The sequence below is a fragment of the Pelophylax lessonae genome, assembly GCF_965119305.1.
Source record: "Pelophylax lessonae genome assembly, chromosome: 3".
NCBI classification, from domain to species: Eukaryota; Metazoa; Chordata; class Amphibia; order Anura; family Ranidae; genus Pelophylax; species Pelophylax lessonae.
In genome coordinates, this window is record NC_138770.1 from 184,518,949 (window position 1) to 184,531,250 (window position 12,302).

General features: G+C 47.3%; 1 protein-coding gene across 12 annotated transcripts in view; it reads right to left on the reverse strand.

Moving 5' to 3' along the window:
* The window catches only part of TRIP12 (thyroid hormone receptor interactor 12), a 288,722-nt gene that overhangs the window by 20,975 nt on the left and 255,445 nt on the right, over positions 1 to 12,302 (reverse strand). For all 12 annotated transcript variants that reach the window (XM_082249184.1, XM_082249183.1, XM_082249179.1 and 9 more), the window contains one exon: positions 9,340 to 9,504. In XM_082249184.1, coding sequence (XP_082105310.1) covers positions 9,340 to 9,504 — 165 coding nt within the window. The remainder of the gene's footprint in view (positions 1 to 9,339; positions 9,505 to 12,302) is intronic.

The following is a 12,302-nucleotide window of genomic DNA, read 5'->3' on the forward strand; positions in this document are numbered from 1 at the left end:
TTTAATTTCCTGTCTAGTCCTGCTCCTGCGGAGGTAACATAACCCGAAGGTGGTGTATCACCGAGGACTACGTCTGTCGATGAGCGCTAGAGAAACACATTTATCACAGGGTGCTCCACTGCTGACCTAATAAAAAGGTTCCAGTAAAGGTTTGTCATTCTGATCCCATCCTAACTACCCGCTGACTGCAGATTCCGATGTAAAAATGAATTTGTCAAAAAAAAAAAAAAAAACACACTGGATTTTTGACTTAAATCCTTTTTAAGTCTTGACCATAAAATCCTTTTCTCTTATGTTAATTGACGGACACAATCTCTGATGCATATCAGTAGGGTTATACTGCCCCCTACATGAGTAGGGGGTATACCCTCTCTCTTCCTGCATAGGATGTCAGTTTTGTATCAAAGCAGTGTCAGAGAAACAATTACCAACCCAACTCAAAATAGAGGTGCGGGTACTGCGTCAGTCAATGAACTTAAGAGAAAAGGATTTTTACGGTAAGTCAAAAGTCCAGTTCTCTATCATTTATTGACGGACGCAGTCTCTGATGCATATAAGGAGGGATGTTCCAAAGCAGTGCCATAAAATGAGGGGTGGGAACAGCAGAAAAAACAAGTCCCAAAGGCTAAACATAGCCAACCAGGCAACACAGGACTCCTCAGAACCACAAGATGAGGCCCACCTGAAACAAACAGTAAACACCCTCAAGGAAGGCCAAAAAGCCCCCTAAACAGCAGCCTGCAAAACTTTGTGGCCAAAAAAAGGCATCTGCAGATGCCAGCACATCCACCTTAAAATACCTACAAAAATACACCTATAAAATTTGGTAAAGGTGTGAATAGACGGCCAGTTAGCCGCCTTGAAAACCTGAAGCACAGATGCATGATGGCGAAAAGCCCAGGAAGCACCAAGCGCCTGAGAAGAATGCACTTTTTCAGGGAAAGGTGGAACCTGACCCTAAATTGAATAAGCATGCACAACTGTCTGATCCATCTGGAAATAGTCACAGCAGAAGCAGGCAGCCCTTTCTTTGGACCATCCATGAGTGCAAAGAGCGAATCTGACTTTCAAAAAGACTCAGTAGTCGCCAAGTACACCCTGACTGCCCAAACCACATCCAGAGCATGCAACGAGAATTCCTTAGGATGTTTTGGCTTAGGACACAAAGAAGGTAACACGATGTCCTCGTTTAAGTGAAAACTGGAAACCACCTTCGGAAGGAAGGACAGATCTGGACGAAGTACCACTATGTTGTTCTCCCTACCTGGTGGTTCACAGGGATAGAGCAGAGCAGCTTAGGACCGTTGTGGGGACCCCCCAGACTCCAAAACAGGTTTGATTGGCAGGTGGGCCCTAGAGGAACCGGTAGAGACCCCCCCCCCCCATGCGGCCCAGAGCGTGGTACCAGCCCCCGGGAGTAAGGCCCAATAGCCCCCAGTAAAAGGAGGGGGAAGGGCAGGTAGAAGAGGGGGTGCATGACAGGACAGAGGGGAATAAGGGAATATAAGGGTCCGACCGTCCCAGGGAGGGTTCTGCATCCACCCCAAAATCCACCAGGGGAAAAGGCAGGGGGACGACGACATTTACTCACCATACTGGAACCGGTGGGTGCAATCTTCTGACAGAACCCTTCGCTGCCCAAGTTGGGGGCTGTCGGCCAAATAGGAGCGCTGCGACTCGGGTCTAGACCTGGCCATATGCGACCTGGCGAGACATTTAACTTGCGGGGCCAGTGACCATCTAGTGGGACTATGTCGCGGCCGACTCCGCACGGAGCTAAAGTCTGCGTGCACTCGCTGGCCAGCTGGGGTGACCACTGGACCTATACATCCAGCCTGTCGCCCAGATCTGGCATAGTTGCTTGTAGCTCTCACAGGAAAAAAATCTGGTGAAAAAGCTAACTAAAAAAAAAAAATCTAGAAAAAAAAAAAAATCTAGAAAAAAAAAAAATAAAATAAATAAAAAAAAAAACTTTGCCAAGACCAGAGATCCCAGCAAGGAATTAGATCCTTACTCCTAACTATTCAGATTAAAACTGACATCCTATGCAGGGAGAGAGATGGTATACCCCCTGGGACTGCCCATAGGAGTAGCCAGAACTTTTTTCTGCCTAGTGTCCTACTCCTGTAGGGGGCAGTATAACCTTACTGATATGCAACAGAGACTGCGTCCATCAATGAACGATAAAGAAAACTGGATGCTCCAGATCTTCTTGACCGATAGGTTTAAGCTGCCCCCTACAGCAGTAGGACACTAGGTGGAAAAATATTTGACTACTCCTAAAGGGCCGTCCCAGGGGGTATACTCCCACTTCCTGCTATAGGACTATACAGTTTTGTAACAAGCAGTGTCAGAAGAACATAAACCCCCAACTCAATTAGAGGGGGCGGGTGCTGTGCCCGTCAATGAACATCAGAGAAAAGGATTTTAAGGCAAGACAAAAATCCAGTTTTCTCTTTCGTTCATTGACGGACACAGCTCCAGATCTTCTTGACCGATGGGACATCCCAAAGCAGTGTCAATATGAGGGGTGGGAAGAACACAGCAAAAAAAAAAAAAAAAAAAAAAACACACACTCCCCAAAGGCTAAATGTAGCCAACCAGGCAAAGCCGGAGCTCGACCAGGAACAATTGGAGCTCACCTGCAATACACCCTTCAAAGAGGACTAACCTCTCCAAACAGTGGCCTGCAAAACCTTGCTGCCAAAAGAAGGATTTACAGATGCCAACACATTCACCTTATAAAATTTTGTCAAAGAATGAACAGACGACAAGGTGGCCGCCTTGCAAACCTGTACTATTGACGCCTGATGATGGAAGGCCCAGGAGGCATTAAGCGTCCCTATAGAATGTGCCTCAACAGGGAAAGGAGGATCCTGACCCTTAATGGAATAGGCCTGCGCCACCGTCTGCCTGATCCATCTGGAAATGGTTGCAGCGATCCCCTTACGGGGTCAATCCGTAAGGATAAATAGAGAATCTGATTTACAGAACTCAGTCACTACCAGGTACACCCTGATTGCCCGAACCACATGCAAAGAATGTAAGGCAATTTCTTTAGGATGCTTAGGCCACAAACAATGTCTTCATTTAAATGTAAACCACACGATCTTAGGAAGGAACGACTGGCAGGTACGAAGAGCCACTTTGTCTCGGTGAACCAAGTAAGGTGAACGTCAGGACAACGCAGCCAGCTCCAACATCCTGCGCGCAGAAGTAATCGCTACCAAGAAAGCCACCTTCTGTGTAAAAGTGAGCAGAGAAATCTCACTAATATTTTCAAAAGACTGTTCCTGAAGAACCGACAACACCAAATTGAGGTCCCACGGAGACAATGAAGACCTCACCAGGGGAGCCAGGTGGCAGACCAAGGAATTAGTGGTCAACGGGTGTGGAAAGGAAAAAAAATGGATTTTTGTAAGATCTTACCGTAAAATCCTTTTCTCTTAAGCTCATTGACAGACGTAGTCTTCTTGATTCTCAAGAGCTGGGTTATGTTGTCTCCGCAGGAGTAGGACTAGGCAGAAAGACAAAACGTTCTGGCTCCACCTTAGGGGCAGTCCCTGAGGGTATATCCTCCCTCTCTCTGCTACAGGGAATCTGTTCTAAAGCAGTAACAGAGAATTTAACCCAACCCAACTCAATGATAGAGGGGCGGGTACTACGTCTGTCAATGAGCTTAAGAGAAAAGGATTTTACGGTAAGATCTTACAAAAATCCATTTTTCTCTATCGCTCATTGACAGACGTAGTCTTCTTGATTCTCAAGAGCTGGGACATCCAGAAGCAGTGCCACAAATGAGGGGTGGGATTGACAGAAATCAAAATCCAATCTAGAAGGCCCAACCGGTGCCAAACTAGAAGTTCTAAAGGCTCATTATAAACAAAGAATGAGACTCAAAAGAAAATTTTCTTGAACAGATACAATGAGTGCGTTTACCAACGCTTCCTCTTTGGCTATGGCTGATGCCGAAACATCCTCCTCACTGTCTGAAGAGACAGTACACGAGACACCAATCCCAGATGAGGTACCTGCAACTGCAGAAATAGGCTCAGAGTCTGAATCCGAGGTTTCAGATAATAAGGGGTTAGGCGGGGGTCGCTTACTTGCGCCCTGTCCCTGACAAGCCACTTCCACCCGGGACACAAAAGTTTCCATAATAGCGGACAATGATTCAATCGTCATTGGGGTGCTGGAGGATCCTGCAGACCCCTCGAGGGGATCCGGAGGAGATACATGAGTGGCAGGGTCCATGTTAATTCAGGACACCTTTGCCAGAAAAAACAAAAAAACTTTTTTTTTTTTTATGTGTCTCCCCCTTGCGCAATAGCGCCCCTCAGAGTACCTGCTTCTCGATCCCCACAGAGAGAGAGGGACCCCCAAGGCTCACCAACCGATGCAGTGAAGTTTCCAACCAACTGCAGTCAGCGTCTGTCTTTTACAGACTGGAAGGAGCTGTTGCTTTTTCCCGGGTAGAAGGACGTGGCTCCGCCCTGTGTACGCCTTCCGGCGTTCCCAGCTCTCCACGAGGTAGCTGGGCTCATGAAACATGGCCGCCCCCATACAAGAGACATTAGACTCCAAAACATGGCGGCCGGTGTGACCTGAGGACATACATGCACCTGGTCTACGGCAAAATGGCGGCGGACCGCCGAAATCGTTTTTCCCAGCACATCCACCTGCATCTCTGCTAGGTGGCGATTTATTGATCTACAGGAGATACACTACAAATAAGGTAGGATTATACCTCCTATGTCTGCTGTAATGCTACAGTCTGCTGGGTAGAGTGTTAGCTCTCAAACCAAGTCCACTTCCCACAAACACATACTGTATTTACAAGGGGGACTTTTAGTGTCAGATATATACTGACCATGTATGGAGGGGCCCATAATTCATACTGCCTCATACGAGGAAAGAAAAAAGGGAACGTTTACTCACCATACCGAACCGACAGGCACCCTCTCTTCACAATACCCACTCCACCGGGGTGGGGGGTTGTGGACCACTCCGGACGCCTCGACTCTCTGGTTCCTGGCGTCCAAACGAGACTTTTAACTCGCAAGGTCAGTCCCTCCACTGGGACTCCGTCGCGGCCGACTCAGCGCGGAGCTCTGGTCTGCACGCGCTCGTAGGCAGAAACCGGGGTGACCACTGGATCTCAACATCCAGCCCGTCGCCCGGCCCCGCATACTTACTTGAATGTGTCGCGGCCGACCAAGCGCAATGCAATGGTCTGCGCGCGCTCGTAGGCCGGCTGGGGTGACCACTAGTGTCGCCCAGTCCGGCGTTTTTGCTTGAAGATCTCACAGGAAAAAAACACTGGAGAAAAAACTACCTAAAAAATATTTTTTCTAAAGAAAAAATCTTGCCAGGACCAAAAAGATCCCAGCAAGGAACTTAGGTCCTTACTCCTGACTAGACAGAAAAAAACTGATTCCCTGTAGCAGAGAGAGGGAGGATATACCCTCAGGGACTGCCCCTAAGGTGGAGCCAGAACGTTTTGTCTTTCTGCCTAGTCCTACTCCTGCGGAGACAACATAACCCTGCTCTTGAGAATCAAGAAGACTACGTCTGTCAATGAGCGATAGAGAAATCGCCAGAGCCAAAATCTGGCCTTTGATGGTACCCAAGGTCAAACGCAGATCTACACCTCTTTGGAGAAACTCCATAACACGAGACACCGAGAAGTAGCGGGGAAAAACCCCTCCAGACTCACACCCACCAAGCAATGTACACCCTCCTGACTCGATGATTTATCTTCCTAGAAGTCGATTTTCTAGCTTTTTTTTTTTTTTTAATCACTGATTCAGACACCCCTCTATCCTTCAGCACCTAGCTTTCAATAGCCAAGCTGTTAAAACCAGCGATTGTAAAGCAGGATGGAAGATCAGTCCTTGAGTTGACAGATCTTCCCTGAGAGGGAAACTCCAAGGGATATGAGCTACCAGCTGTACTAGGTCTGTGTACCAGGACCTGCGAGGCCAGTCTGGGGCCACTAGGATGACCGGAATCCCTTCTGCTTCGATACTTCTTGGCAGAAGAGTTAGCGGAGGAAAAGCATACAGAGGATACTTGCCCCAAGGAGCTACCAGAATGTCTGTGGCATCGGCCAGAGGATGCCAAGAACTTGCTACAAATCTCATCACCTTCCTGTTGAAACGAGAGGCTAAAAAAGGTCCACATCGGGAGTCCCCCCATCAGACACACAATTGATGAAAACCCTCCTGGTAGAGAGACCATTCTCCCTGATCCTACATCTGCCAACTGAGGTAGTCCGCCTGCCAATTTTCCACCCCTGGAATATGTACGGCAGAGATGGCTGTAAAAAACTTCTGCCCACCTTAGAATACTGGCTACTTCTCAGGCCGCTAGGGCACTTTTGGTACCCCTTGATGATTGACATATGCCATGGCATTGTCCTATTGAAGCCATGCAGACGATCCGTCTAATGGGTTAGGCAAAGCCTGATCGCCCGAATTTCCCAGAGATTGATCGGCAGACTGGACTCCTTCAGGGTACAAATCCCCTGAGCCAGATCTGTGCACAAGACAACTCCCCACCCTGACAGGCTGGCATCCGTGGTTACCACCGTACAGTACAGGGGGAGAAGCACCAGAGAGCAGAACCACCCTCTCGGACCCCAGCTCAACAGATCAGATTGTCCATAGACTTCGGATTCTTGTTTCATTTGGCAAGAATCTCCCCCTGTAGAGACCTTGTATGGAACTGAGCAAACGGAACCGCCTCAAAAAGGTGGAAACCCATCAGGCCCTGCACTTGCATGCAAGTCCTGAGGGATGATCGCCGGTCGGACAACAGGAGCCGAACCGCATCCTGCAACTTTTGGGAGTTTCGCCTCCGGAAGAAACACCCTGGCTGAGGTCATGTCCAGGGTCAGGCCCAGATAGTCCAGTTTGGTGGAGGGACCAGAACAGATTTTTGGAAATTCAGTTTCCATCTCAACTCTTGCAAGGTTCGCACCAAAATGTTCACACTGTCTTTCAAGGCATTCAGGGACTCTGCACACAGAAAAAGATTGTCCAGGTACCCCAGCACCGCATTCCTCTTCTGCTTTAGTAATGCCAACACTGGGGCCAAAACTTTTGTGAACACCCGAGGAGCTGAGGCGAGGCCAAAGGGCAACACCACAAATTGATAGTGCTCCTTGCCCACGGCAACACCAAGGAAACGCTGATGCCTAACATATATCGGGATATGAAGATAAGCATCCTTAAAATCGATAGAGGCCAGGAAATCCCCTTGATGAAGGGATGCCCCTACCATGCGAATGGACTCTATTCTAATTTTTTTAACCCACACAAAGCGGTTCAAAGCCTTGAGGTCCAGAATTGGATGGACCTTGCCTTCCTTCCTGGGAACAGTAAATAGGTTTGAATAAAACCCCTGAAAGCATTCCGATTCCGGAACCGGTGCAATGACCCCCTGTGAGAGCAGATCCTGTTTTGCCCCCAGAAGACCTTGTAGGCGATCTGGGGCCAAACGCAGATTGGAAGGGAAGAACCTTGCCAGAGGCAAGGATCAATACCAGATCTTGTAACAAGACCGAATCAACTCGTGGACCCATTTGTCTTAAATCTGGGAGGTCCACGGATTGGGAAAGAAGCAAAGATGTCCCCCCACCCTAGATACGGATGAGGGTGCCCCTTCAGGCAGAAGTGGGCTTGTCTGCAGTCCCGGAAGGATCCCACTCTCAACTTACCAGGCCCGGGCCTCTTGAAACCCACTGCAGGGTTATGGGTGGATTTCGATCCTGACGAAAGGATCGATTACGGGCCGAGAAGACAGGGCCACGCTTGCGATGAGCCTCTTTACTCCTGGCAGTCTGCGGAAGCAGAGTACTCTTACCTCCAGTAAGACCTTTATTGGAGCTTCAATGGAGGAGATCAAACAGTCTCCAACAAAAAGGGAGATCTGTCAATACCTTCTTGAAAGCCTGGTCCACAGACCAGTATTTTATCCATATCATGCAGAGAAGAGTCACCGCTGTCACGGTCACCCTGTAGGCTAGGGGGGCCGCATCCAGATAGGAATCAGATGTACTGCAACCCCTGGTCCGCCAGCTCCACCAGGTCAGGAGGAGGTTGTCCGCCCTCCAAATACTGGCACAGCAGCTTAGCCCATTCTGTCAAGGTCTGGGAAACCAAGGTTATGGCGAAAACCTGCCGCAGAATAGCACCGGCCATGGAAAACCGGTATCGGACCAGAGACTCAGCCCTCTTGTCAAAAGGGTCCTTAAAAGGACAGAGTCCTCCACCAGAAGGGTGGCTTTATTTAACCTGGAAACCTGCAAGACCACCACTGCCAGAGACTCTGCAAAAGGATGCCTTCTAGCAAAACGCTTAGGGACCCCAATATTGTGTTGGAGGGAATCCCACTGACTTGCGACAATATTGTTGAAATAGGCGGGAAAGAGGGAATACCTTTGCCGCCCTGGAGGTTCTGCGGGTATCGAATTGCACTGCCGCAGCCGACTCAGCAGTAGCTCCATGCTCAATTTTTAAAGTTTCCCACACTGATACAATCAATGCATCCACCAGCGCTTTTCCATGTGCAATGGTAGCAGAAGACGATTCATCCTCACTCACTATTCGAGCATTCAGGGTGTGTGGACGCAGACCCAGTAGGGTGACTCGCGTCCGCGGCGGCCAATTCTATCTCAGAATCTGAGGAAGCAGAGAATACAGGAGAAGGCAGACGTTACTTTTGCTTGTCTTATTTTGAAGGGCCATATCTACTTTGGACACCAGTGACTGCAGAACCGCCATCTTAGCAAAGCGGACTTGGCCCCCGCGGGGTCTGCAGCCTCCATTGGTAAACCTGGGGACCGCCAGCAAAAAAGTAACATTTTTTGTTAAAGGTACCAACCCACCGCTGCTCCAGCAGCACTACAAGTCCCAGCCCAATAAAACTGCTATAGCAGAAAGTGAATTGTTTAACCCCCCCACAGGGACTCACCACCCCCTACTCAAATGCGTCAGGCTGCACGCCGTGCGGTGATCAGAGAGAAAGGAAGTTCAGTGAACTGCCAACTAGAGGCCCACTAGAGGGAATAGTATAACCCAATGGTTAAGAAGATCAGGAGCTGTGTCCGTCAATGAACAAAAGAGAAAATAGTAATTGCACGTTACACTTTCCAAGACATTTAAGCTTTTTTTTCCCCTGCAGAAGTTCTATTTGGTGGATTTTCACTGAGAAAAGAAGTTGACATGCAATTTGATCTAAGTTGTCCAAACTAGTTTAGAAGACTAATCCGAGAGAGTGACACAGATTTCTGAATAATAAATCTACAGGACGCTTTAGACACATTCAACTAGTTACCTGTGACTTGTCTAGTTCCAGTCTCTTCTTTTGCCTCACTATTTCTTCAAGGTGGTAAACAGACTTTGCCACAATTGGATCCACGTGTGACAAATCATAGGAGGCCAAGGAAGATTCCTGCCGTAACATCCACTTATAGAATGGGAGTCCAAGAGGAATGTCCACCTATAAGAAATGTGTTAACTTGTTAATGCCATATAAACCAGAAAAGTTAATGCCATATAAACCAGAAAAGTGTATGACAAAAAAAAGAAGCAAATTTTTTACTTTCTGCTGCTATACAACCTATCCTATATATATATATATATATATATATATATATATAATTTTTTTTTTTTAAGGGAACTTCTTCATAAAATTAAGGCCAATATGCATTCTGCTACATATTTTTGGTGAAAAAAAAAAAAAAAAAAATCCTGATAACCTTATTATTGGTTTGTGCAAAAGTTATAGCGTCTATAAACTATGGTATATATTCTGAAATTTAAAATCTTAAAACAATACTGTGCCAAAAATCATTAACAATGCAAAATATTGTGATAAAAGTCCATCAATGTATGTAGAATTCAAAGTGGGCGGTAGGGGCGAAGAAGTCAACGCATGACGTAACTCGTATAGGAGCGGAGCCTGTCAGCGTCACATCGCGGCCACTACACGAGATACATACTGAGCATTGTTAGTCTGCGCGGCTTGAAGTGCTTTACTTGTGAGTCGTTTAACCTTTTCTTAATTAAACATGGATTTTAAAGCGGAGTTCCACCCTAAAATTATACTTACCTCCATCTTCTTGCTCCGGGTCACCTGAAAAACAAATGGATAATCGCAATTTTTTTTTTTTTTTACTTCCCTCGTTTAGAAGAAAATATACTTACCTTACTCCCTCTTCCTCCCCTCGGCGGCCACGGCGATTCATCACTTCCTGGCTTGCAATGATTCCTGGGAGCTGAACGTCAATCGCTCCCAGGAATCAATGCGCTTGCACCGGCCCCGACGTCAATTCCGGTGCAGGCGCCATCATACCTTGCTAAACAGCTTCTGGGCATGCCCAGAAGCTGTGCAGGGATGACGTTGCGGCACCCGAAGTGACGGGGGAACCGGTGCATTGCATCGTGGGACCGAAGAAGACTGAAGAGGACACAGAAGAGGGTCGCGCTGGCTTCAAGCTGCCCACACCCGAGATGGCAGCGCTGGACAATACATTTTCAAGGTAAGTATTTCTTCTAAAAGGTAAGTGCAACCCGGGACAGATCAGAGGCTAGCCATTGTGCACTAGCCCCGACTGTCCCGGGGGTATTTTTATTAAAAAAAAAAAAAAAAAAAAAAAAAAAAAAAAAACTTTCCCAGGGTGGAACTCTGCTTTAAATAGAGTACACTAGATTCTGCTTTTCATTTCCTAACATACTGTGGACCGAGACCGAGGGCTTGGGAGCTAGCCTCGAGCACACAGCCAGAGGGTTTCATCGGACCACAATCATATCCAGAGGGAAACTGGTTACTCTGACCCGCTGGTGACCCAGGGGTCAGAATGTGAGATGAGAGGCTTGACTACACAGGTGGCAGAGGAGCACTGAGCACACTATTTGGTTATATGCACGGATGGATATTGAACAACTTTGAATTCTGCATACATTGATGGACTTTATCACAATATTTAGCGCTATTAATGATTTTTGGGGCAGCACTGTTTTATGATTTTAGGTTAATTTATGTGTGGTGAAAAACAATTAGGGATAGCAGCCTTTTTTTTTTATTTTTCTACTTTTCACTTGATATGGTTTTAGTGTTTTGTGTATAGGAGGTTGCGCGGATTGAACTTTTGGTATATGTTCTGGAATTTGTATTTTTTTTATACTAGTAATTGCAGCAATCAGCGACTTATAGCGGGACTACGATATTGCGGCACATAATCGGACACTGACACACGGAACCAGTGATACCAATACAGTGATCAGTGCAAAAAATATGCACGTCACTGTACTAATGACACTATCTGGGAAGGGGTTAAACATCTAGGGCGATCTAAGGATTAAATGTGTTACTAGCCAGTGTTTGTGTACGAGTGGTGCTTTTACTAAGGGATGTACTGGATTTTATTCCCTGCTTTGCAGGAAAAGAAAATCCATCACATCCCTCCTGTCAGAATGGAGCGCTCTGCCATGTTTACAAAGGCAAAGCTCTCTCCAGCCTCTCTCATTGACAATCCACATACAGCCATTGGCCAGCACCTGATGATCGGCTTCTGCTGGGACTAACAGCAGCAGAAGTGGTGCCCCCCCCCTAGGCCCCAGATCTCTCCACTAAGTGGCAAAGCTAGATATTATTTCAACTGAGGGCAACAACTCAGTTTGGTGCCCCCCCAAAGTCATTCAGTGCCCTTGGTTGGGAGAATAGGGTGTGGAATGAAGCACACTGCACTGAAAACCTGTAGCATTCTATCCCGCAGTAAAATATGCGGCAAGGGTGACATCCCAACAGTACAAGCACTAGAGCTGCAGCAAAGATTCAGGCTCCATGCATACTATAAGCTAAAAAAAATTCTGAAAAATGCTGGGATGAAAAATGCTCCTAGTTAGTGGGTCACTTGACAGCTGTCATCTGGAGAGAAAGGGATTTCTCATCCGATCTTCCCTTGTTGCTTCCCCTGCACCCAATCTCAACATCACAGATGCTACTCTGCTATATGAATCTTTGTTACAGCTCTAGCACTTGTAATGTGGAGAAGATTGGGCGCTGAGGGAGCAGCAGAGAGAAGATTGGATGAGACGGGCAACGCCCCTCTCAATCCTGAAATAATGGATCCTGCAGAGGATGTCTCTGGGATTGGATTTATCCAATCAGGTGTGAGGATCCACTCGATATACCTGATCAATCTCCAGAGCTGAGAATGGTGGCTTGTCCGGGTAGGTATTAAGGATCCATAAAAGTGGGGAGAAGGGGGGTGCCCGATGTAGCCTCTGGGATCT